Source organism: Limanda limanda, chromosome 8 (genome assembly GCF_963576545.1).
Source record: "Limanda limanda chromosome 8, fLimLim1.1, whole genome shotgun sequence".
NCBI lineage: Eukaryota > Metazoa > Chordata > Actinopteri > Pleuronectiformes > Pleuronectidae > Limanda > Limanda limanda.
Window position 1 is genome coordinate 4,669,453 of NC_083643.1, and position 25,969 is coordinate 4,695,421.

The following is a 25,969-nucleotide window of genomic DNA, read 5'->3' on the forward strand; positions in this document are numbered from 1 at the left end:
ATGGCCTACACTCTGGGCTCAGCCACCGAGGGCCAGACGCTCAGTGTCGGGCCCCAGCGCTGCATCACCCGGGTGGAGATGTCCGTCACCGCCGCCAGCCTGCTGGACCGAGATGTAGCATCCAAGTCCGACCCCTTCTGTGTTCTCTTCCACGAGGTGGATGGAAACTGGGTGGAGGTAAGGATGGAGGAATTGTGGGTTAGAGGAAGAACTGAGGGGTGGAGGTGGAGAGGCAGAGGACAGGAAGTGAAGAAGAGGCGTGTTTTGTCTCCATTGAAAAATGGAGTTGTGAAGGATGAAGAGCAAGATGAGAGATTCACGATTTGGATAATAAGGAGTAAAAACCAAATTCCGTTGCTTCTCGGTGCTGGGTGTCGACTCCAGGGAGGTGGAGGGACGAAGTTAAAAGGGAGGAGGAGATAAAGAGGAGACAGAAGGGAAGATGGAAGATTTGAACAAGTGTTAGAAGTGCTTTCAAGGTCACATTCTCCGTGGTGGGTGTCCCAGCCAAGGAGGAGATAAGAGGACTGTGTTTGTTGTCTATGTTTGCAAGCAGCGTATGTTCTAAACTCACGATGTTTTCACCACCTGGCACGAGGACGGCCGCACTGAGCCCAGTGGGAAGTTTGATACTGTAGACCTGATTAAAGTTAAATAATGTAAAGTAAAGAATATGAAGTTCTTCCTTCTTCTTTTACTGATGACAGAATGTTAAACCAGGGCACTGGTCATTTAGAGCATGTGTAGATAGAAGTATTGATTGCTATTGAGTTTATATTTAGGTAAGCATGTGATAATAATTTCTGACTCTGGCTTTAATATAAGATCAAACCCATATTTGTTAAGAGCGAAACATGGAAAATAACATCATGGTCGTAATTGTTTACACTTTTAAATCAAACTTGAGAATAGATTCTGTACGTGGAGCCTTTCATTGTTCATGTCTTCTGTTTCTTCTCTGAACCTTGTCGCTGTCATTCCATAAACACCACACAATGGGAATGTGATTGACTTTTTCTCGTGGTGTCGGGGGAGACAGACACAAGCTTCAACTTGAAGACGCTGAAGAGGAACGTGGTGATGAAGACTAGTTGTGTGTAGGCTGCTGCCTCACGGTTTCTACAGCGAACGGCTGGTCAACAGGGCAAAGCCGTCTTTTGTGTACGTGTGCATGCGTGTCTGTGTGTGTGTAGGCGAGTGCCTCGGGTTGTAGCTCGCTGTCGGTCAGCAGGGCATGTGGCTCTGATGTGAAATTGCCAACGGTTGCTGTGGCAACGGGTAGCGAAACAAAAGCTCAGGGCTCCTGGAGTGAGGGAACGATGGAGGAGGCGAAATGAGGCCCGAACCTTTTCTTGGATATCGTCCACAGCTCCACAGTTTCTTCTCACACACACTCGCAGTGTTCTCGCTTTCTGCGATCATCTCCTGTTAACTTTGTTCACTCTCTCTGATTGTTCCTCTCGTTCCTGGCACCCGTTGTCCCCTCTCTTCATCTCACTTCCTGTCTATCTTCGTCTGTCTTGTGAGATAGAGGTGTGAGAAGCAGCTGGGTCCCTCAGTGGGGAAAGAGAGCGAGAGCGAGAGTGGATAAGAGTGTGAGAGCGAGGAGGTGTGAGTGAGGGAGATGAGAAAAGAGTGAGGGGGGAAAATTAGCAAGAAAGAGGGAAGGAGAAACTCAAGGAGGAAGGAAAGAAGAAAGAATGAAGAGAACCAGTACGATGTGATAGTTAAATCTGGCTGTAAAGAAATCATTATAGATTAAAACCGGCTGACCGAAGTATCGATCTCAGATTTGCTTGTTACTCAGCACCCGGTTATCACACCACAGGAGCTATTTGCTAAATCCTCTGTTTGTTTGTTTTCTCTGGACTCAAATGCAAATCTCAACACGTGTTATGGACACAAATAAACACCTGGAACTAGTCGAGGGAGAACTCAAATGTGATGGTTTATCACAAACTGTAGGGAGGCTAAAGAATCACATCTAAAGCAGTGGTCTACTGTTAAGCGCAGCTTTATGGAGCTGAGCTACTATTTACTGGTTCAGTTTTTGTAATTATGAGCCTTGTTTGACTACCCATCACATGTCTCATTATGCTAATAAAATATGTATATGTATATACATATACATATATATATAGCCAATACCAATATTAGGGCATAAATCATTTCTAATAATGATATTTCACTCAATACTTATCTTTGGAATGATTCTTAAGGCTCGATATTTTACAGTTTAACCATAAACTTTATTGTCAGCAATTAATACAAAGAAAAAAACACAAATACAACCAGATATGTAGAACCCTGGATATTTAAAGCATATCAATATATAAAAAAAGATATTGAAGCTATTAAATCAATATTTTAATATTAACGATGGGTCAAATCACTGTGTTAAATGGGACGGGGTCCAAACTGCAGTTCTCTTTGGGTGAACCGAGCGTTTTAGAATCTTTGAGTTCATTATTTTTGGGTTCACGTGGCTTTTATCAGCGTCATGTTCAAGTCAGGTAACCAGGCAGTGACACAGACACATGTTATTGAAGCTTCTGTGATATTTGGTCTTTCTGTTTGACTAAAGGCATTAAGCTAGATACCAGTCTTTTTTTTTCATTGTCTGTTTTGTTGGTTTCTTTTTTCGTTTCATTTATCTGAAAGTGAACACGAGCAGATAAAAATAGAGGAAGGCAGAGAGGGGATGAAGTGCCACAAGGGTCTGATTCATATCCACGGCCCGATGAGCCAGGTTCAAATCCTCAGTGACACAAATGTGAGATGTGCACTTCTGCCTGCCAGAGCTCCATGATGCCCCAGTCATTTCTGTTGTTAAGCCACAAAGTGCAGCCATTCTCCTGAGCTCCGCTGTCATCCGTAAGATAAATGGATAAGTGCTGTGAGCCCCGTTAGTAGGTGGAAGTTAGAGCCTTTACTTTACTCTGTTGTCAGTCCACAACATCTCCCTTCTCAGGCCTTTAATGAGAACAACATCTATAGTCAGAGAAATGTAAGATATTTGAATAAACACTTTCATAATCACATGAAAAATCTACACTGTACACTTATTCAGTTACTAGATAGGGCAGTGATACATAAAAAATATTATTACACATTGTAATTATTTGGGAGTTATCATTTTTTGAACGATTAAACATCATAGTTTCGTAGAATATCCAACATTTACTAGTTAGCATTCAATACCAAAAATATTCAAACGCAGCTATTTAAAAATAATCTGAGGCTGATGCGAATATCATCACATTTGCTGAAATTTAAATTTAATTTAAATTTTTTGGAACATTTGAAACTTGGAACCTGATAAACCTGACTCACCTTCACCTCATTTATTATTTATTTATTCAGTTTGGACATTTTGACGTACCAGATTTTAAGACGATTACAGACGAGAGGATGAACCCTAACCTTAACCCTATCACAAGTTAAAGTGATTTACGTTTTTGTTTAACGTGTCGATCTCTCTCCCTGTGTCTTGTCGTTTAGCTCGGCCGCACTGAAACCGCTGTGAACAACTTGAATCCAGTTTTCGGAGTGAAGTTTCGGGTGGACTATCACTTTGAGGAGATCCAGAAGCTTCGCTTTGCCTTGTTCGACGAAGACAAGTGCGCCACTCAGCTCTACGAACACGACTTCCTCGGAGAATTCATTTGTAATCTCGGACTGGTATGACTTGATTTCTCCTTTCCCGTCCAAAGTTGGTTCCGTTTAAAAAGGAGCTCTGTAAAAGTTTCTAAGAGATATTTGATTCAGGGAATGGGAATCAAACTCATATTTTAAGAACAATTCTTTGAAACCAAGACTTTGCTTGTAGTTCAAACCCTCATTTTTTTAATTCTTCATTCTCTTTGATTTACCTCTAGATTGTGTCCAATAAAAAACTCCACAGACCATTGATCTTAGCCAATGGGAAGCCAGCTGGCAAGGGATCCATTACAGTAAGCATCAGTACTGTTTCCTTTATATCCTGTTTTTCTTTCTGTTTCTCCTGTTGACAGACATGTTGCACCGTATCATCTCATGTGGTCACTGTCGATTCTTATTTTGGCATCAAGGAGTAAGGATGTTATTGAGGCTGCTGCTGTGACTGTTGCAGATGTTGATGTGAGTGTAAATTGTGAAGGACCAGTATTTTTGCTGGATCTAATATCGAGCTGTAACTCCTTCTTCAGATCACAGCCCAGGAGCTGTCTGACAACAGAATCATCACTCTGACCCTGAGTGGGCGTAAACTGGATAAGAAGGTAGGAAGCTTGCCTCGGTTGACCCCTTCCAGTCCTCACCTTTGGTCAGATGGTGACATCCCGGTGGAGCATTTTGGCTGAGAAGAGCATGAATAAGGATAAAACACGTAAAAGACTTCACAACAATCTGTCTCTGTTTCATTCAGGACTTTTTCGGGAAGTCAGACCCTTACTTGGAGTTTCACAAACAAGGAGAAGATGGTAAATGGATGTTGGTGCACAGGACGGAGGTGAGTCCCGGGTCCACCTGCAAGTGTCATGAGCTGTGATTGTCAGCTAAACCTGGTTTTACACAAGGTCAGACACTGTAACAGTAAGTGTGTGAGTGCTGATGCTGAGGTAATTCTACTGTGGCTGCAGCTGCATCATGAACTGTAAGTGCTGCAGAGTAATCTCATGATAACTTGACTCTTTCTGTTTTGGGGACTTTAGGTCATAAAGAACACTTTAGACCCATCGTGGAAACAGTTTACTGTGCCGCTCATCTCTCTCTGCAATGGAGATGTGGACAGAAACATCAAGGTTGGTGATTATAACACTGCTCTACTATGGGTTTTCTTCTTTTATTAGATGTGACTCATCGACAATAGGAGAGAAGGACAGACACTGTTTAGTTTTGATGCATTTTATCATGTTTAATGATTAAACACCAAAACTAAAATACTAAAAGAAAAACAGGAAGACGTACACACCAAATCATGGAAAACAAACAAGATAGGATAAAATATAATATGGAGTATATAATGTGTATAATGTGTTCTACTCAACAGGTTCTGTGTTATGACTACGACAATGATGGAGGCCATGACTTCATAGGAGAGTTTCAAGCTACGGTTTCCAAGATGACTGAAGCCCAGAACTCAGTGGAGGTAAAACGTGTTTAGCATAATTCATATTTCGGTCCAAGAAAACAAATCCCTGCTGTGACTGTTGTTGCACGTGACCAGTGTACATGAATGATGTGATGTGCTTTTTCAAGTGTTAGTATTTCTTATACGGAGCGAAAACTCTGGTTAGGGTAGCATCAGCATGTTAACCTGTTACCATTAGGCTGTCAAGTAGAGAAATGACTAAGTTCCTAAAACATTTCAGGGTTTCCCCACCAGCCAAATCCCATTTAATCCTTAAACATAAACCACCATCAGGCCAAATGTTGAAATTGTCCCCACTTGTGGTGATAATCTGTTACTATCCAAGCTGTGTTTTTCCTCTGGTGTATAATGAACATCACTGTCCCACTGCGCTGATAATTTACACCAAAGCTGCTGAATCCCTTTTGCAGCAGAAGGTAACAGTGTGATTTTAAATGTCTCAAATTTCTTTTAAAGATCAAATCAATCTGAATCTGATGTTGCAGAAAGTAACAGAGAAAATAAACAGAACTGTGCTCATCAGCTTCATTCTGTCTGATTTAGATTTTCCTGAATTGGCTTCTGGCTAATTTGCAGTTTAAATACATTCAAATACAATGAATATGAAATAACAATGCACAGATTAGCATATTTTCCCACGTTGTGTCCTCTGCTGACCGACTGAGCCTGAAGTCTCTGCTTCCAGTGACTAAACACTGATGAGATTCATTCTTTTCTGCTAAAAATATAAAGATGCACGGATCAGAACACAGTTTATTCATTAGCTGCTCTGTGTGTGTGCGCTGGCATGTGCATCTGCGCGTGTGTTCATTTATGAAACTGCACGTGTGCAGAGGCCGCCTCTCCACACGCTCTCCAGAGTCTCTTCATGTGTGGTAATGATGTTCGGGGTGACACAAAAATAACAAGTGAAAAATAAAAGGGCAGATGCAGGATGGAGAGATGGGGGAAGATGGAGGGCGAGAGGCAGCGCGAAAAGAGGTATGAGGGAAATGAGAGGTGCTTTTGAGATGTAAAACAGCCTTTAGCTGAGCCCCGGGAACACTGCGAGGCATTTAGAGTTACCTGTCATCTGAATCAGCGACTGACTTAAGGCATGTGAGTCTGTGCAGCGTGTGTGTGTGTCTGTGTGTGTGTGTGTGTGTGTGTGTCTCAAATATCTGTATTGATGAAACACAATGTTATAAAAGTGTGTATTTGTTGTAATAGTGTTGCACCACTGTGATTTGTTTTGGATTATGATACATCACCAAGTATCTAAGTTGCTGTGGGCGGCGTGAGGGAAACATGCAGATCAGAGTCACATCTGTTCATGTCCTCCCTGCTCCTCTTTCCCCCTCTATCCCTCCCTCCCTCCCTCCCTCCGTCTAACACTCCTCATCTGTCTCCTCCCTCCCCCTGTCGCTGTGTCCCTGCAGGTGGAGTTTGACTGCATAAACCCCAAGAAACAGAAGAAGAAGAAGAATTATAAAAACTCTGGAATGATCATTGTCAAGTCATGTAAGGTGGGGAAGATTGATGGATGAAGACATTTATAGATATATAACACTGGAACATGTCCTGGAAAATTCTTTGTAAAAGGGAAAAGGATTATTTCCTTTGTTGGATTGACTTCTCGGTATTATAATTATTAAGCTGACAGGATACAAACAACTGACCTGAAGAAATCACAAAATGCTTTGAAAACCAGATGATTTAAAGCCACCTTCTCTACTGGTCGCCATTCAACCCATATCAAGAATCCTCACATCTCAATGTATTATATCTAACATTAAAGGGCAGAGATCTTCTAAAACACATTTTCAGAAGGAAGTCAGTTTCTACAGAAGTCTATTAGAAAATGACTTTACTTCCCACTTGATTTGATGACAACATTTGATGACAACATTAGTAAATATTTTCCTAAAGAGTTTATTGTCTCAATCTCAAGGTTCTATACAACAAAACATCATAGGCATTGGGGGGTGAATACCGTGTGATTTGCAGGTGTGCAGTCAGGCTCCTCCCCCCTGCTCTTCCAAATAAAGTTCATTCTGGTTTCAATAAAACAAGATGGCGCTGGAGAAAATGCCAAACTCGAGGCTTCAAAGCGACAGCTCACAAATCAATTAGTGGGAAAAAACAAGCTAAACGAGACTTAAAGCTGCACAAACAATAACTCGTCAAATAGTTTCTTTAGTTTATCATGAAAATCCATCTCACACTCGACACAATGAAACATTTGATTATACCAGTTTGGATTTGATCAGCTGACACACTTCTAACTGGGCGTTCATAACTTCTTCTGAATAACTAATTAGCGTGGCAGCTTTGAGCCCCACAGACGACACATTGAGCTGGAATACTGAGTCTTTAGATGCCTGTTGGAACCACATTAAAGCTGCTTGTGTGTTTGATGACAAGCTTTCATAATTGATTCTTTTCCTCCATCCTTATTTTTTCATGATGCAAAACCATGAAGCATGCAACCATTGTACACACACACCGACACACACACCGACACACACACACACACACACACACACAGCACATGCACAAAACTGCTAATGCAGTAATTATATTTGTTGGCTGCCGGCAGGGATTAGACTAATGACAGTAAAATCTGTGCTAAATATTCATTGTAATTTGAGTGGAGATTGTGTTCAAACAAGATAATAAGTGGTGTTACAGCCGTGTTACCTTCACAAAAAAATGTTCTGTCATTTTACAACAAATAAAAAATCGTTTATTTTTACAATTTATAATGTGTTAAATTATAGTTTGTGCTGCTGGAATCAGTTCGTACCAAAAAGCTTTGAAACGACAAACTGGATCAAAATAATAATTTTTAAAAAGCATTGGGTGTCTATTTGTTTCATTTAAACATTGTATGATGCAGTGAGGTTCGTTACTTTCTGTTTCCAGGTCCTTTTCTCACTGTTTTATTTGTCTTGATCCACCTTTTCTCAAAAGATCATTGACTATAGTTATTTTCCTTTTTTCCTTACTTTGACTCTTGTGTCTTCCAGGTTACCAGAGACTACACCTTCCTGGATTACATACTGGGAGGATGCCAGATCATGTTCACTGTGAGTATCATATAAGCATTCCTGTGGTTTTATCCTGCCTCTGAAACGACATGATAATGAGACACGTGCTTCCACGTACTTTGCTCCTGAAAATGAATGAAAACATCCACAGTTTCTATTCATCTCCCGGGGGGTTACAGCGAGATGATCATTTACATTCAGGAGAGAGAAAGTGCGAGAGACAAGGAAATGTTACTCAGAGACGGAAAAATTGTGTGGAGGGGGGGGAGTAATAGGGTTTTGTGAACCTCGATTCATGGGTGCTTGAATTGTGAAAAGAGGAGGGCAGAGAGAAAACTGGGGGAGAAAAGAAGCGAATACAAGAAAATTACTTTTGAAATGATGAAAATAGTAAGTGAGTGTGATGGTGAGATATGTGAGGAGGAGGTAGAGAAAGAGAAAGAGAGAAAGCTTCTGGTGGAAAGAGCAGCGTCTCAGTCCATTTTGTAATCTTGTTAGGAGAAGCTCATACGTCCCTGGTGATGTCACACCTATTGTGTGTGAGTAAACTTGTTTATAATAGCCACAAGCGCGCACACACACACACACACACACACACACACACACACACACACCGACACAGTCATTGAGTAATCATACTATTATCCAGGGGGTATTTGTGTCGGATACTGCTGCTCTGCTGATAATTTCCACAACCATTCAGACCAACTCACTGTTACTGTAAAACTCACACTACACAAATTCTAAAGCCACAGACACACTAAGATAAGACTCACACCCATGTTTACACCACATTACAATTCAAAAAGAGCCTGTACACACAACATTCAGTCCCTTAAGACGTCTCTTTTACTTTCCCCATTGCCAGGAACACCTTTCTGAGAATCTCTTTAAATTTGGCACAAGCTTTCACTCACACTCAAGGATAAACTGGTAATAATTATTATATTTGTTTGGAATTTTTCTGGGTCAAGGTCAAGTACAAAGGAGCTGTTGTGTGGAGGTGACCTGATTTCTTTTGTTTGTCAGAGAAGGTGTCACACACACACACAGGCGGTGACAACCTTCAATGTCAGCCTGTTATTTTTTACCTTGTCTTATTGTTTGAAATGACGCTTTAATGCAAAGTGCATGGTTATTGTTGCCATAGTGACGCTTTGAGCTGTTCAAGACAAAGTTGGCACCATGATGAACAAGTGAGGGAGAAAAATATGAACAAGAGAGAAAGGGAACATAAGAGCAGAACGGTGGAATGTGTGTTATTTAATTTGTCAGTTAAGACAATGCTGTATATTCTCATAATATTAATAGGTTTGCTTTCATTTAGAACAAATACTGAAATATTTTCAGGTGATTTTAAAAAGTAACAGCGTTTGATTGCCAGATTTTGGGGATTTACAGGTTTTATTTTAGCCGACAACATCAACGAGCACTGTTTTAAAATGAGATGCCTCTTTTTCTTATCTATCCTAACTACTGAAAATGTTCATGGTAGATCTGTCACCTTTTATAGCTGCAATCGGCTTTGAGTGCTCGGTGGAAATCGAGCTTGAAACTTAATAGGATGATGCTTATGCATGAATTAGTCGAGAGATAGATATGAAATCAAAAAGCATCAGGCTCTACACGCCGTAATGTCGCTCTCACTTAACAGCAGAATATGCAAAGATCCTGATTATATGATAAAACTCTCACATTAGCTTTAGTTCCTCTTGTGTGGGCTCTTGATGACAAGTTCAAACCAGAGCGGTGAGTTCGGACTTGACGAGCAGGGATGAGTTTCAGTCGTGAGGACTCTCTACTTCCAGTCGGCTCTCCTCTCACTGACTGAAGTGAAGGAGAAACACTCACATCTGTGGAAGTATTTCATTGATTGAGCGTGTGAATGTAAAGACGTCGGTTACAACTGAATGTGTTACAAAAGAAATATCACCAGTAGTAGAATTTGTAAATGGCTGCTTGTAGTTTTTGATGAGAAACAGATGTGAACATTTGAATCACTTCCTCCTCCAGACCTGGATTATTCGTAATGAGCAGAATTTCAGTGCGATGGGAACATTTGTCTGTTCTCGTGGTGACGAGATGAGAAAATTTAAGTCGGAATGGGAACTCTTAAATCCTCACTGCTTCCTCCTAATCTTTTGCCTTTTGTTGGAGACCTGCAGCTTTTTCATTGACACACACACACACGCACGCACGCACGCACGCACACACACACGCACACACACACACCCACACACACACACACACACTAATATACTAAACTAATATAGCATCAACACAGATACCTCTTCTTATTCTTACTACCGTATTTACATACACACATGTGAGCACAAACATAATGTCCCTCTACACACTCTCGTTCTCTCTCCTGCTTACACACTACGACTGATTTACGCACAATCTCCTGAAACATGACACAACCCCAAATGCGGCATGTCCTCCATACAAACATTTTACCACACACACACTTTGGCACTGTGAACAAGCGGGGCTCTCTGTGTGCACACACGTGCAGAATCTTCAAACATGCACCTTCCCTGCTCGTGCAGGCGGACTGATTTAGACATGCTGAAGCACACATAATCTCACAAAGATGCTTGATCGTCGAGGATGTTCGTCTTCTCACATGCACATTGCCACTAATATGCATAGATTTTACACACACACACAGACACACACATGCATGCAGAAAGAGCTGCTCCGCGGTGTTCAATCAGACTTAGTTTGGCTATAATCCTAATCTCCAGGAAGAGAAAGTCTCGAGGCTGTGGAAGCTGGAAGAGAGAGGGAGAGGAACATCTCTGTGTTACACACTCCAACACAAAGACACAGCCTCACACTGCTGTTTGTGAAAGACTCAGTTCATCGGAATCTCTTGTGTTTGATATCATTCAGCAGCACTGGTTGTAAGGGAGCCTGGTGACTGGAGAACAGGGTGTAAGATATGTACAGTGTGTACAGTAAACATGTCTCCTGTGGTAAAAGATACTTTGTGAAGTGTGAGTTGACACACACAGTCACCCTCTCTTTGTTTTTATGGATATCGTCAGAAGAGGGGATGATCTCCCTCATATGTTTGCCTGTAAAAGACACAAAAAGAGACAGGTTGACCTAAGTCTCAAAACTAGAATGGAACTCAGACAGTCTTGTTCCATCCTTTCATCAAGTTTCGTGGGAGTCTGTTGTGTAAATGTTGTGTAATCCTGCTGACAAGCAAACAGACAAAAGGACAAGAGGTGAAAATAAAACTGCTTTTGCAGAGGTTAAAAGATAAAAGGTTAAATATATATTGATAAGTAAACATAAGGAAAAATGTATTAGCAATTAAGTATTGGGATGACACATGAAGGTAAATATAAATTTGAAGGTTTAATTGACACCTGAGTGGGGGGCCATGTGGGTCTCTCTTCACACGTATGTTCCAGGAAGTAACATACACACACACATGCCGACACATTTACAAAGTACACAGCAGCACCCTAATTCTGTCACCCTACATCTGAGTGTCCGTCACTCCTGCTGCCCCTGGTGCTCTTCATTCCCCCCCGTCTCTTCTTCCTCCCATTCTTCACCTCATTTACCCAATTTTCTCTCTTGTACTCATCAACCACTTCTCCATTTTGTCCTTCTTCGGTTGTTGTCTGTGCTGAAGCAGGACATTGTTGTTTTTATAACACTCACAGTGGCTCCAGACGTTAAATTACAAAAAAAGAGGGAGATGGTTGAGAAAATATTTAAGCTGATAGAAAGGGGGGGGGGGGTTCTGGGTCGGTTTGTTGTCACCACAGAAACTGCTGCTCGAGGCCTGAGGAAAAAGCTTGTCACTTTTAATCTCATATTATGTTAGGCTGTGTATCTCTGCATGTTTGTGTGTGTGTCTTTGTGTATGTTCTCACAGTGTCACCCTGTGGTCATCTGCGTTAAAAATACGCCTTTGTGTGATTTCAGGGACATTTTCTTTCTTTCTTTGATTTTTCGGACACGGCTGCAGTACAGTATTTTTTAGTCTGTCCTCAGATGAAAACCATTTTTGTCCTAAATTTAAAAAAACCAGAAGATGGGAAACTGCTCACATCAACAATTTTCTATAAAGGATGTAACCACGATATCAAAAAAAATCAAGAACGAAGAACAAGTCGTTTGAAGTTGAAGTGCAACAGGTCTTTTTTGTAATTGTACTGTTGAAGTTCTTTCTCCGAGATAACGAGATGTTCCAGCAACTGCAACTCCATTTTCTCTATTGTTTCACTTTACATTCTGTATTCGGTTTATTGAAAATATCGACTGTGTAGTCTTTCGAGCTTAATGTTGTTATTGTCTTCTGAGTTATGAAGCTGTTTTAGAAAATGAAAGTATAATGTTGTTATACTTAGTTTAAACCTACCAGATTATTGTACTCTGCTCGTGTCTGTTATCAGGAAAATCGACTTTACATTTACAGCATCAAGCTCAGGTCTGGTTCAGATACAAAAAAATGACTTTCTGTTAACACAGACTTTAAGTTTTATAGACCTATGTAGATGGCAGAAAAAGTATTCTACCTTTTGGACTTTTCCTGTGAAGTATCTGTTATTCAGAGGAAAATCTATAAAACTGGATTCATCATTTATGTCAGAAGAACAACCGTCACAGTATGTTGAGACTATGAAACTCCTCACTACACTGCAGGTTTTTGAGAGGATGACCTCTAGTGAATCGTCATTTCTCTCTGTCCATAGGTGGGTATTGACTTCACCGCATCCAATGGGAACCCTCGAGAGCCGTCTTCCCTCCATTACATCAACCCGCTGGGCAGCAACGAGTACCTCACTGCCATTTTAGCTGTGGGACAAATCATACAGGACTATGATACGTGAGTATGATGAGAAAGACTTGGATCTGATTTCTCTACAAACACAAAGAGACAGCTCGGGTTTATCGTTGCTGGAGTTTTTCAAATGTAACAGTGAAATAGAAACGATTTCCCTGCCAAGTCCCACTGGGGTTCACAGAAAGCTTTTAACAGGTTTATCGGTTCCTTAATATCCATCTTAATCCCGTCGCCTACCTGAGCACCACTGTGCAGTACTTTGGCATGAAAGTCATCGTACATGAAACACACAACCATCTGTTTGTTCTGTTTACATGTTTATCTGTGTATTTATACATAGAAAATATGAAAACATGTTATTATAACAATGAACTTCTCATAACATGATATTAATCCGTATTTACTTTTTCTGGCATGGCAGAAAAACTCTTTCCATGCATTTGTACACAAGATAATTCTTTCTCAAGTATTACTTCCTTCCTACATACCTAAAAAAAGACAATATCAATATCTGTGTATCCTGCCCTTCAGCTAACCTTCTTCCTCACTGACTGTTTTACAGTTTTACCTTTTTTCTGTCACCGCTGCTTGTTTCTCTGCAAATGTCTGTGAACGTGTCTTTGTGTGAATGAGGTAATGGGATTTTCTTCTGCTGTCGAAATCCAGCTTGTTGAATGGGGTTGCAAAAATAAGAAAAAGGTTTAACTTGTGTTCCAATCTGTTGTCATGGTTTCCTCCTCAGCGACAAAATGTTTCCTGCTCTGGGATTTGGAGCTCAACTCCCACCAGAGTGGAAGGTAAACGTTTGTGTGTGTGTGTGTGGTGTGTGTGTGTGGTGTGTGTGTGTGTGTGTGTGTGTGTGTGTGTGTGTGTGTGTGTGTGTGTGTGTGTGTGTCACAGAGAGAGTGAAAGAAAGGCGGTGGGGGGGGGGCACATGCAAACTTCCAGTTGAAAAAAGCCTGTATTGTACAGACGTTTCTATAAACACGGACCAAACACACAGACAAAAAAAAGCAGCTTTATACATATTCACATGATTATGCAACTGTCAACCCATCTGTGTTGCCATGGCACTGAGCTGATGAAAAGGACAAAGGAGAGACAGTAGTGAACAGAGATAGAGAGAGAGAGAGAGAGAGAGAGAGAGAGAGAGAGAGAGAGAGGGTGGGAGGGAGAAGGTGTGGGAGAAAAGGACTGTATTTCTCATCAGTATTTTTACTGCGGAGTGAAGGACGAAAATCACATCTATTGTCTGTTTCGTCTCCTCAGGTGTCGCACGAATTCGCCATCAACTTCAACCCCACAAACCCCTTCTGTTCAGGTGAGACCCCCCCCCCCCCTGATACTGATTATTCTTTCACAGTTTAATTTCTGGCTTTTTTTAAATTTTAATAATCTCTATCTTTGGTTCTCTGGATTCTCTTGGATCTTTGAGAGAAATATGAATATAGAGAGATTTTTTCAACATAAACCCCATGAAGAACTTTATAACTGGAGATATTCATTTAGATATTTTTCTCATTCGTAGCCAGCGCTCATAATAAACCATTAACAGTTAACTGACGAGAATTAAATGTTCTTGACACATTAACAAATAACAAGAAGCATAATAGAAGCATAAACAGTAGAACATGAGGATTATCTCATTCTCCAACACTTTCTCACATCATACTCTCACTGTGGAGACACACAAAAAAATGCAAAAATCTTAATTTTAGGCCTTGAATAATCTTAAATATGTCAAGACATTTCCAACAAGGTCTTAAAATATATGCAGGAAGGTCTAAATTGCTAATTCAGAATGTGTAGTGTTAAACTGTTTTCATTCATCCGTCAAAGTCCTACTGTTTAACGGTTAATTTTAAACATCCCTGTGATATTCAAACAAACAAATGTAACTTTTCCATTAACAAGAATTAGCTCACACATGCTGACTCATTGTTTACTACTGTTCATTCATCACCAGCTGTCGCTCATGCCGGCTTAAAGGTTGTCGTCTTCTTTCTGGCTTGAGCCCACATGTTCTGCCTGCAAGCAGCATGAACAGATAGGATTTACTGAGATGTTTCTTGTCCTGTACAGATGTAAAACATTTGTTTAAAATGGTATTTTATTTAAAAACATTGACAGGCCCATGTTACAGTGGAGGTTTCTTCAGTTTTAAAAGACTGTAGGAAACGGAGTTGATTAAAAAGACATCTTCAAATCTTGTGACAGTAGCAAGCATCTCACTTCTCTGAATATCTTGTTGCGTCTGAGTAAATAACACATTCACACTTCACCTACACTTTCTGCTGAAGATCGCACAAACAATTTCCCCTGATCATTCAGACCAGTGCAAGTTTATTCACATTTATTTATTCGAGCACAACTCTCAGGAGCATAAAAGCCTGGAGCTTTTCAATGCAGCCTTTATGAACTCAACAATGAGAAGAACAGATAAAACAATTAATCCTGATTTGGAGGAGTTCATTCACAAAGTGCTGCTTTAACTACAACATTTTATATAATATTCAATATTCCATCTGATCAAGGGGTTAGCGTTATATCTCAAAATCAAATGATTGCCACTGTCACATCCATTGAAACTGATGTGATTAAGTACTTGATATGATACATAATTAAAAGATACTCTTTTTCTGGCTCTGATTTGATTGAATGTGGAAAAAAACAACCTCTCATGAAGCAAGAACAAGCAATATCTCTTACAAATATGACAAAGGTACATGAAAAATAGTAGTAAAAAATAAACTGTGTGACAAAATAAACTGGGGTCCTGAACATACTGGTGTCCCGCACAAACTGGGGTCCTGTACAAACTGGGGTCCTGTACAAACTGGGGTCCTGCACAAACTGGGGTCCTGCACACGTTGGTGTCCTGAGCAAACTGGGGTCCCACACAAACTGGGGTCCTGTACAAACTGGGGTCCTGTACAAACTGGGGTCCTGCACAAACTGGGGTCCTGCACACGTTGGTGTCCTGAACAAACTGGGGTCCCACACAAACTGGGGTCCTGCACAAACTGGGGTCTTGACCAATCTGGGGTCCTGCACATGCTGGTGTCCTGAACAAACTGGTGTCCTGAACAAACTGGGGTCCTGAGCAATCTGCGGTCCTGCACACGTTGGTGTACTGAACAAACTAGGGTCCTGAACATACTGGGGTCCCGCACAAACTGGGGTCCTGTAAAAACTGGGGTCCTGCACAAACTGGGGTCCTGCACACGTTGGTGTCCTGAACAAACTGGGGTCCCGCACAAACTGGGGTCCTGAACAATCTGGGGTCCTGCACACGTTGGTGTCCTGAACAAACTGGGGTCCTGAAAAAACTGGGGTCCCGCACAAACTGGGGTCCTGCACAAACTGGGGTCCTGCACACGTTGGTGTCCTGAACAAACTGGGGTCCCGCACAAACTGGGGTCCTGAACAATCTGGGGTCCTGCACACGTTGGTGTCCTGAACAAACTGGGGTCCTGAAAAAACTGGGGTCCCGCACAAACTGGGGTCCTGTAAAAACTGGGGTCCTGCACAAACTGGGGTCCTGCACACGTTGGGGTCCCGCACAAACTGGGGTCCTGCACAAACTGGGGTCCTGAACAAACTGGCGTCCTGCTCAAACTGGGGTCCTGATAATCATTTTTGTATTTTCATGAATTTCATTACATTCTATTCTAGAATTTTACTTTAAAGTTTCCGATATGTTTTGCATTTTTTACTATTAAGGTGTATATATTTATAAAGTTAAAATTTTCATTAAGTATTCACAACTTTTAAGCCAAATAAACACATCAGGGGTTATATTCTAACTGCAGTATGGATTCAGTTTATTAGAGAAACGGCACCTGGGGATACATGTACAATCTTTTTTTGAAGGCAGCTCATCTGTTTTCCATTCCTCTGTTCTCTCTTCTTAAAATTGAAGTTGTGTATACATTTAAATCCCCTCTCTGTCTCTAGGTGTGGAGGGCATTGCGGAGGCCTACTCCACCTGTCTCCCTCACATCCGGTTCTATGGCCCTACAAACTTTGCTCCAATCATCAGCCATGTAGCGCGCTTCGCCGCCCAGGCCCTTCAACAGGAGAAAGCAGCGGTAGGTGACAATAATTAACCTGTTTATCTGCCTTTCCACATTTTAATTATTTCTCATTTGAACTGGTATAATTAAAAGCAGAAAGATGAGACAGAGCGCCGTCATGTATTACAAAAACACAGCCAGTTATTTACTGCTATCTGTCTGAACACCCTCCTTTGTTGACACACTTGGCAGGAACTCTCCACGTCTTCCAGGGACAGACTGTGGAAATGTAGCCACAGGTCTCTTAGGAGAATTCAAGAATAATCAGAGGAAACATTGCAGAATTCCAAACTGAAATCAATTTCGATATCAAATTAGATATCGTCTGGAGGTGAGAGAGCAAAGGTCAAGTTCTGGTTAAACTGGGACAGGCACAGTTTACTGTTAACAGCTGATGCAGGAATGATCAGAGACTTTATAAAGACGTACAACAGGACTGCTGCCTAAAACTCCTCTTGATTGCCCCCTGCATAAACCCCACCTCCTCCATTTTAGAGGATTGGACACGCGCCAACCTAGAACATTTTATTATTATTTTATAGTATATATGCTAAAACCTGTCAGGGTGTTTGTACTCACATTTCAGCAGCTTCATGGTCGACAGTTTGTGCGTCTGTTGGCTAAGACTGCAGCAATGTTGACCACAGGGCGACAGACTGGAGTGACACCTCCTGTTGGACATCTTCTGTCCTTACACCACTTTCCAGCTGAGACACTGACGGGGAAGTTCACACATTTTCGAGTAACCTCCAATCTGAGGTTCTCATTTTAAAGCTAGAGGCGTAGCTTGGACAAACTACCCGCACTACTTTTCCATATATACATTCCCTCTTTACGCCACCACTGTACACATGTTAATCTTCATACATGAGAAATACGATTAACAGCACACATACTGTCATCTCCCTTTTAGTCAGAGAACCAATCCCAGCTGAGCTTGTTTGATCTCAACCAATGAATTGGAGCTTAGTTTACTTCCAACTGGTGGAACCACTGGATTATGTATTTTAAGCAGTAACACCTCAAATCAAAATTAAGGGGCGAGCCTGAGGGTCTGTCTCACACCCAGGGAGATATTTTCTAATTAGAAACATTTCTTGGGAGGAATTCTTGTAGTACTCTTGGAGCTGTGACACAGTCTGTCATAGTGTATGGTGATATGATTTTTTTTTTTACCTTCAGCTAAGAAGATTTTTCAAACATGCATTATTGAGCTTGGCTGTTTGGAATCTGTTATAATCACATATAAATGTTCAGTCACTTCTGCTGCTCCAGCTTCTAAATCTGCCTCTCCTGGGCCAAAAATAAGAGTTTGTGTCTGTAAGCCACGGTCTTAATTAGTGTGAGGCAGCAGTGGTTCGCTCTGGCGAAAGCTCACACCCCTGAGTCCCCCGAGGGGCAGGAGCAGGATCATGTCAAGCACATGTGTCTGTTTTAATGTCCAGAATAACAAGAGAGAAGAGTTTACTTAAAATTAATATCAGTAGTAATTTGGTCTTGTATTACTGTGAAGCTGTAGCATGTTTCAGTTTCTGATGTTTATGTCATCGAGCTCATGTTTGTGACGGCAGAGAAAACAACAGTTGGCACAAACTGAACAAACCGGGGTCCTGCACAATCTGGGGTCCTGAACAAACCGGGGTCCTGGACAATCCGGGGTCCTGAACAAATCGGGGACCTGCACAATCTGGGGTCCTGAATAAACCGGGGGCTGCACACACTGGGGTCCTGAACAAATTGGAGTCCGCAACAATCTGGGGTCCTGAACAATCCGGGGTCCTGAACAAACTGGGAACCTGCACAAACTGGGGTCCTGAACAAACCGGGGGCTGGACACAATGGGGTCCTGAACAAACTGGAGTCCTGAACAAACTGGGGTCCTGAACAATCTGGGGTCCTGCACAAACTGGGGTCCTGAACAATCTGGGGTCCTGAACAAACTTGGGTCCTGAACAATCTGGGGTCCTAACAAACTGGGGACCTGCATAATCTGGGGTCCTGAACAAACTGGGGACCTGCACAAACTGGGGTCCTGAACAATCCGGGGTCCTGAACAAACCGGGGACCTGCACAATCTAGGGTCCTGAACAAACTGGGGACCGGCACAAACCGGGGTCCTGAACAATCCGGGGTCCTGAACAAACCGGGGACCTGCACAATCTGGGGTCCTGAACAAACTGGGGACCTGCACAGACTGGGGTCCTGACAAACTGGGGACCTGCACAATCTGGGGTCCTGAACAAACCGGGGACCTGCACAATCTGGGGTCGTGAACAAACTGGGGACCTGCACAAACTGGGGTCCTGACAAACTGGGGACCTGCATAATCTGGGGTCCTGAACAAACTAGGGACCTGCACAAACTGGGGGCTGCACACACTGGGGTCCTGAACAAACTAGAGTCCTGAACAAACTGGGGTCCTGAACAATCCTGGTTCCTGAACAAACTGGGGACCTGCACAAACTGGGGTCCTGAAAAAACTGGAGTCCTGAACAAACCAGGGTCCTGCACAATCTGAGATCCTGAACAAACCGGGGTCCTGGACAATCCGGGGTCCTGAACAATCCGGGGTCCTGAACAAACCTGGGTCCTGAACTATCTGGGGACCGGCACAAACCGGGGTCCTGAACAATCCGGGGACCTGCACAATCTGGGGTCCTGAACAAACTGGGGACCTGCACAAACTGGGGTCATGACAAACTGGGGACCTGCACAATCTGGGGTCCTGAACAAACTGGGGACCTGCACAAACTGGGGTCATGACAAACTGGGGACCTGCAGAATCTGGGGTCCTGAACAAACCGGGGACCTGAACAATCTGGGGTCGTGAACAAACTGGGGACCTGCACAAACTGGGGTCAAGACAAACTGGGGACCTGCATAATCTGGGGTCTTGAACAAACTAGGGACCTGCACAAACTGGGGACCTGCACAAACTGGGGGCTGCACACACTGGGGTCCTGAACAAACTAGGGACCTGAACAAACTGGGGTCCTGAACAATCCTGGTTCCTGAACAAACTGGGGACCTGCACAAACTGGGGTCCTGCACAATCTGAGGTCCTGAACAAACCGGGGTCCTGAACAATCCGGGGTCCTGAACAATCCGGGGTCCTGAACAAACTGGGGACCTGCACAAACTGTGGTCCTGACAAACTGGGGACATGCAAAATCTGGGGTCCTGAACAAACTGAGGACCTGCACAAATTGGCTCCTGAACAATCCTGGTTCCTGAACAAACTGGGGACCTGCACAAATTGGAATCCTGAACAAACTGGAGTCCCGCACAATCTGGGGTCCTGAACAAACCGGGGTCCTGAACAATCCGGGGTCCTGAACAAACTGGGGACCTGCACAATCTGGGGTCCTGAACAAACGGGGGACCTGAACAAACTGGGGACCTGCATAAACTGGGGTCCTGACAAACTGGGGACCTGCACAAAGGGGGGTCCTGAACAAACCGGGGGCTGCACACACTGGGGTCCTGAACAAACTGGAGTCCTGAACAAACTGGGGTCCTGAACAATCCTAGCTCCTGAATAAACTGGAGTCCTGAACAAACTGGGGTCCTGCACAATCTGGGGTCCTGAACAAACTGGGGACCAGCACAAACTGGGGTTCTGAACAAACTGGGGTCCTGAACAATCTGGAGTCCTGCACCAACTGGGGTCCTGAACAATCTGGAGTCCTGCACCAACTGGGGTCCTGAACAATCTGGGGTCCTGAACAAACTGGGGTCCTGAACAAACTGGGGACCTGCACAAACTGGGGTCCTGACAAACTGGGGACCTGCACAAACTAGGGGTCCTGAAAAAAACTGGGGACCTGCACAAACTGGGGGCCTGCACAAACTGGGGGCCTGCACAAACTGGGGTCCTGACAAACTGGGGACCTGCACAAACTTGGGACCTGCACAAACTGGGGTCCTGAACAATCTGGGGTCCTGAACAAACCGGGGTCCTGCACAATCTGGGGTCCTGAACATTCAGGGTCCTGAACAATCCGGGGTCCTGAACAAACCGGGGACCTGCACAATCTGGGGTCCTGAACAAACTGGGGACCAGCACAAACCGGGGTCCTGAACAATCCGGGGTCCTGAACAAACCGGGGACCTGCACAATCTGGGGTCCTGAACAAACTGGGGACCTGCACAAACTGGGGTCCTGACAAACTGAGGACCTGCACAATCTGGGGTCCTTAACAAACCGGGGACCTGCACAATCTTGGTTCCTGAACAAACTGGGGACCTGCACAAACTGGGGTCCTGACAAACTGGGGACCTGCATAATCTGGGGTCCTGAACAAACTGGGGACCTGCACAAACTGGGGAGCTGCACAAACTGGGGGCTGCACACACTGGGGTCCTGAACAAACTAGAGTCCTGAACAAACTGGGGTCCTGAACAATCCTGGTTCCTGAACAAACTGGGGACCTGCACAAACTGGGGTCCTGAACAAACTGGAGTCCTGAACAAACCAGGGTCCTGTACAATCTAAGGTCCTGAACAAACCGGGGTCCTGAACAATCCGGGGGCCTGAACAATCCGGGGTCCTGAACAAACTGGGGACCTGCACAAACTGGGGTCCTGACAAACTTGGGACCTGCACAATCTGGGGTCCTGAACAAACTGAGGACCTGCACAAACTGGGTCCTGAACAAACTGGGGACCTGCACAAACTGGGGTCCTGAACAAACTGGGGACCTGCACAAATTGGGGTAGTGAACAAACTGGAGTCTTGAACAAACCGGGGTCCTGCACAATCTGGGGTCCTGAACAAACCGCGGTCCTGAACAATCCGGGGTCCTGAACAAACTGGGGACCTGCACAATCTGGGGTCCTGAACAAACGGGGGACCTGCACAAACTGGGGTCCTGACAAACTGGGGACCTGCACAATCTGGGGTCCTGAACAAACTGGGGACCTGCACAAACTGGGGACCTGCACAAACTGGGGTCCTGACAAACTGGGGACCTGCACAAACGGGGGTCCTGAACAAACCGGGGGGGCTGCACACACTGGGGTCCTGAACAAACTGGAGTCCTGAACAAACTGGGGTCCTGAACAATCCTGGCTCCTGGATAAACTGGAGTCCTCAACAAACTGGGGTCCTGAACAATCTGGAGTCCTGCACCAACTGGGGTCCTGAACAATCTGGGGTCCTGAACAAACTTGGGTCCTGAACAATCCGGGGTCCTGAACAAACCGGGGACCTCCACAATCTGGGGTCCTGAACAAACTGGGGACCTGCACAAACTGGGGCCCTGCACAAACTGGGGTCCTGACAAACTGGGGACCTGCACAAACTGGGGTCCTGACAAACTGGGGGCCTGCACAAACTGGGGACCTGCACAAACTGGGGTCCTGACAAACTGGGGACCTGCACAAACTGGGGACCTGCACAAACTGGGGTCCTGACAAACTGGGGACCTGCACAAACTGGGGTCCTGAAAAAAACTGGGGACCTGCACAAACTGGAGACCTGCACACACTGGGGTCTTGAAGCCATGTGACAGGAGGTGTGGATCTACAAGCTTCTCATCACAAACTGTTCATTTCCCTCTCGTGCACACATTCAGTGGCACATCTCTTGCCTGAATGTAGAGAGAGCGGGGTAGCTGGGTATCATTATGCTCCCACAGGGCTTTTTGTCCATAATTGTACCCTGTCGGCCTGTGGAGAACAAATACACAAGCCAAATGCACAAAGGCTTGAAATCGTCTGTGTCGTGTTCTAAAAAATCCTATTGTTTCAGTAAGGAAATGATTACAGACCCTTTTCTTGTTTCAGATTATTGTGAGTTCAAACAGGGGCTGACCGTGGCAAGGAGTTAACGCACAATAAGATGTGACAGGCACAGCAGAGGAGAGTGTGGACCACATGCTGGCACAGGGGCTGGTGATTGTGTGTGTGTTGTAAGTGGGTGGGTGTGTAACAAGCAGCACACACAAATCGGCTGCTGCTCTTCCTCAGTGTTCCTGTCCCTGCTCCTGATAATGAGAGAACCTACAACTGCAAACTGTGTGACCATGTAGGAACACACTCCTGCTGCTCACACACACACAGACACACACAGGCACACACACAGGCTGTGGCCGGTGCAGTCTACGCGTGTCCCAGTGTGCGAGCGACCCTGTCTGTGTGAAAATGATTCTCTAATGAGCGCTGCTGTTAGCACATTAAAGAGACAGGCTTCAGAGCCCTCCCTGCGTGTGTGTGTGTGTGTGTGTGTGAGTGAGTGTGTGTGTGTGTGTCTGTGTTTGTGCATCATGGAAGTGGAATTTTGAAGAAAGTTTTGAAGTAAAGTCAGTGTGTGTCTTCATATGGTCGTTTCATAGGAAAACCATCAACGCTCTAGTTTACAGAACTGATCATTGTTTGTGTTTGTGTGTGTTTTAAATGGAGTCTGTTTGTGGATTTGTTTGTTTGCAGGATTATGAAAAAAATGCTGAACCGATTTACACCACACCGAAAAGAACTCATTAAATTTAGTTGTGGATGAGTTTAAAGGGTCAAATCAACAATCTCATTCACATATTTATGGTGCGGACACGATTTTGCACAGTTTGGAGCAGATGATCAAACTACCTTTGTTGGTTTTTTTTCCTCTGCATATTCTTGCATTCTCAAACTTTTTCTTCTTCTCCTCCCCCCCTCATCCATCTTCCCCCCTGCAGCAGTACTTCACTCTCCTCATTATCACAGATGGTGTCATCAGCGACATGGACGAGACGCGTCACGCCATCGTGCAGGCGTCTAAACTACCAATGTCCATTATCATAATCGGCGTGGGCAACGCAGACTTTGCTGCCATGGAGTTTCTGGATGGAGACGCCAGCGTGTTGAGGTCCAACTCAGGAGAGGAGGCTGTTCGAGACATCGTGCAGTTCGTCCCCTTCAGGGATTTCCGTAATGTGAGTATCAGCCTGTTCAACACTGGGATGGATGGTTTACTGGTTGTTAGAATGGCTAAGCTAAGACATAGGCAGCGTGAAACCAATGTCAGACCCTCAAAATCATCCTGGTCAACATTATCTGAGGTTATTGTAAATTATGTGACGATAATATTCACCAGGGCTGCAACAACATGATGTCATGAGTGTTTGTGTTTAGCGAGTGGAAGCCTGCTGCATTACAGCTGGACACACACACATACACACACACACATACACACACACCCGTGGTAGATGAGGGTAGCTGCCTGCATGTGTTCTGTTGATGAGCATAAACTTACACTGGTTGTGTTCATGTTAATGAGTTTTCATACATGTGTAATGTAGAATAGCACACAGGTTAATTAGTGTGTGTGTGTGTGTGTGTGTGTGTGGGCTGGTAGTAGGCGAGCTCACTTCCTTTGTTGTGGGCGGAACAGACAGTGTATCCTGGCTTCAGTCCAGTTTGCTGGTTTGTTGGTGGGAGGGCGAAAGACACCAGAACAGAGAGGTAGAGAGAGAGAGAGAGAGAAGCTCAGACTGAGGAAACGTATTAATGAGACAAACATGAAAGTGTTGGCAGCTCAACTTTTACTTCATATCGTCGTTGCAGTCGGTGCTGATTAGATTAATTAGTTTATTTTCCCTCCTGTCTGTTGATTTGTGTATTTATTTGTTTGTTGTATGTTAGATTACACAAAAAGAACTCCACAGATTTAGGGTTAGGGTTAGAGACTTGGTGGAACGATGCATTGTGGGTCGGGGAAGAACTCATTACATTTTGCTGCGATTCGGGATCAGAGGGTGGATCCAGGATTATTTATTTTTCTCTCTTTTTAACAATCTCAGTTTTCTCAGGAAAGATTTCATTGATCTTGAAAATCTGGCACATTTAGGGAACCGATGACTATGAGTGTGAGAAATTTGTTGCAGCTTAATTGGATTTAGGGGAACTAAAGTGGATGTATGTGTGACAAACACAAAACAAAAGCACTATTTCAAGACAAACACATAGAAGACAAAGACGTCAACTTGGAACAGGATCTGAGAGCTTTTTGTGATAAGGTCCGAAGCTGTAAACACAAACTCTTGATCTCACAGTGAAATGAATAGTTCTGTTGTGTTCCGTTTTTGTGTGTGTGTGAAAATGTTGTATTTCTCTCCCAGGCTCCCAAGGAGACTCTGGCCAAGTCGGTTCTGGCCGAGCTGCCTCAGCAGGTCACTCAGTATTTCAAGCAGCGGAATCTCCCCCCCATCAACCCGGCGCCGGAGTGAGACGCCGTGAAGACGAGCCCCCTCACGCTGTACCATAGCTCAACTCAACCTGTCCTCTCCTTAATGACAAACCAGAAAGAAAACCTCCCTGCCTCTGTGTTAAAATAAGAAGATGGCTCAGCCAGTGTGAATCCATCAGATGTGACTTTCTGTGTGTTAAAGCTTCGCAGCACAGATCTTTGATGAGTGTGTAACGGACACGTGTGAAGTGAAGGCAGGCGGCAACAAGCAGGAAAGACACAATGAAAAGGGAAAAATATCTTGATTCATCAGGACGTAGGTAGTTTGTTGTGTTTTTTTTTGCTTTTTGCATGTGTGTGTCTTGTGCCTGAGACCATGTGATACATCCTCGGTGTGACGTCCTCTCTGAGCTGAAGTGCGTCTGTGGTTGAAATCCTCTCCTGTCGTTGTTCGGATGGTTTTTTTCCGGCAGCGGATCAGACGAACTGAACCGAGCAGTGTTCCTTCACCTCCTCCGGCCCGGGGGAAGCTTTGATCCCCTTGTCGTGCTGGAGGCGGGTTTCAGGCTCCGCTGTGTTAATGTGCTGGGCCGACTGAGGATGGAGCTGTAGCAGCGACGCAGGTTAGATGTGAAATACTGAGTCAAATCCTCGTGCTCTTAAAAACACGGGGGCTTCATTTTGATCGCTTTTGCAAAACATCCTTGTATTTCTAATGACTTCGGTTCATCCTGCATGTCGTCGATATCTACTCAC

General features: G+C 43.9%; 1 protein-coding gene across 1 annotated transcript; it reads left to right on the plus strand.

Moving 5' to 3' along the window:
• cpne2 (copine II) lies at positions 1-25,253 on the plus strand. The gene is made up of 15 exons (XM_061075811.1): positions 1-177; positions 3,502-3,681; positions 3,879-3,953; positions 4,188-4,259; positions 4,406-4,489; positions 4,692-4,781; positions 5,030-5,128; positions 6,550-6,636; positions 8,140-8,199; positions 12,882-13,015; positions 13,716-13,770; positions 14,243-14,294; positions 16,931-17,064; positions 23,724-23,960; positions 25,146-25,253. The coding sequence occupies exons 1-15, from the start codon at positions 1-3 to the stop codon at positions 25,251-25,253; spliced, it is 1,644 nt and encodes a 547-aa protein (XP_060931794.1).
• The last annotated feature ends 716 nt before the right edge of the window (positions 25,254-25,969 follow it).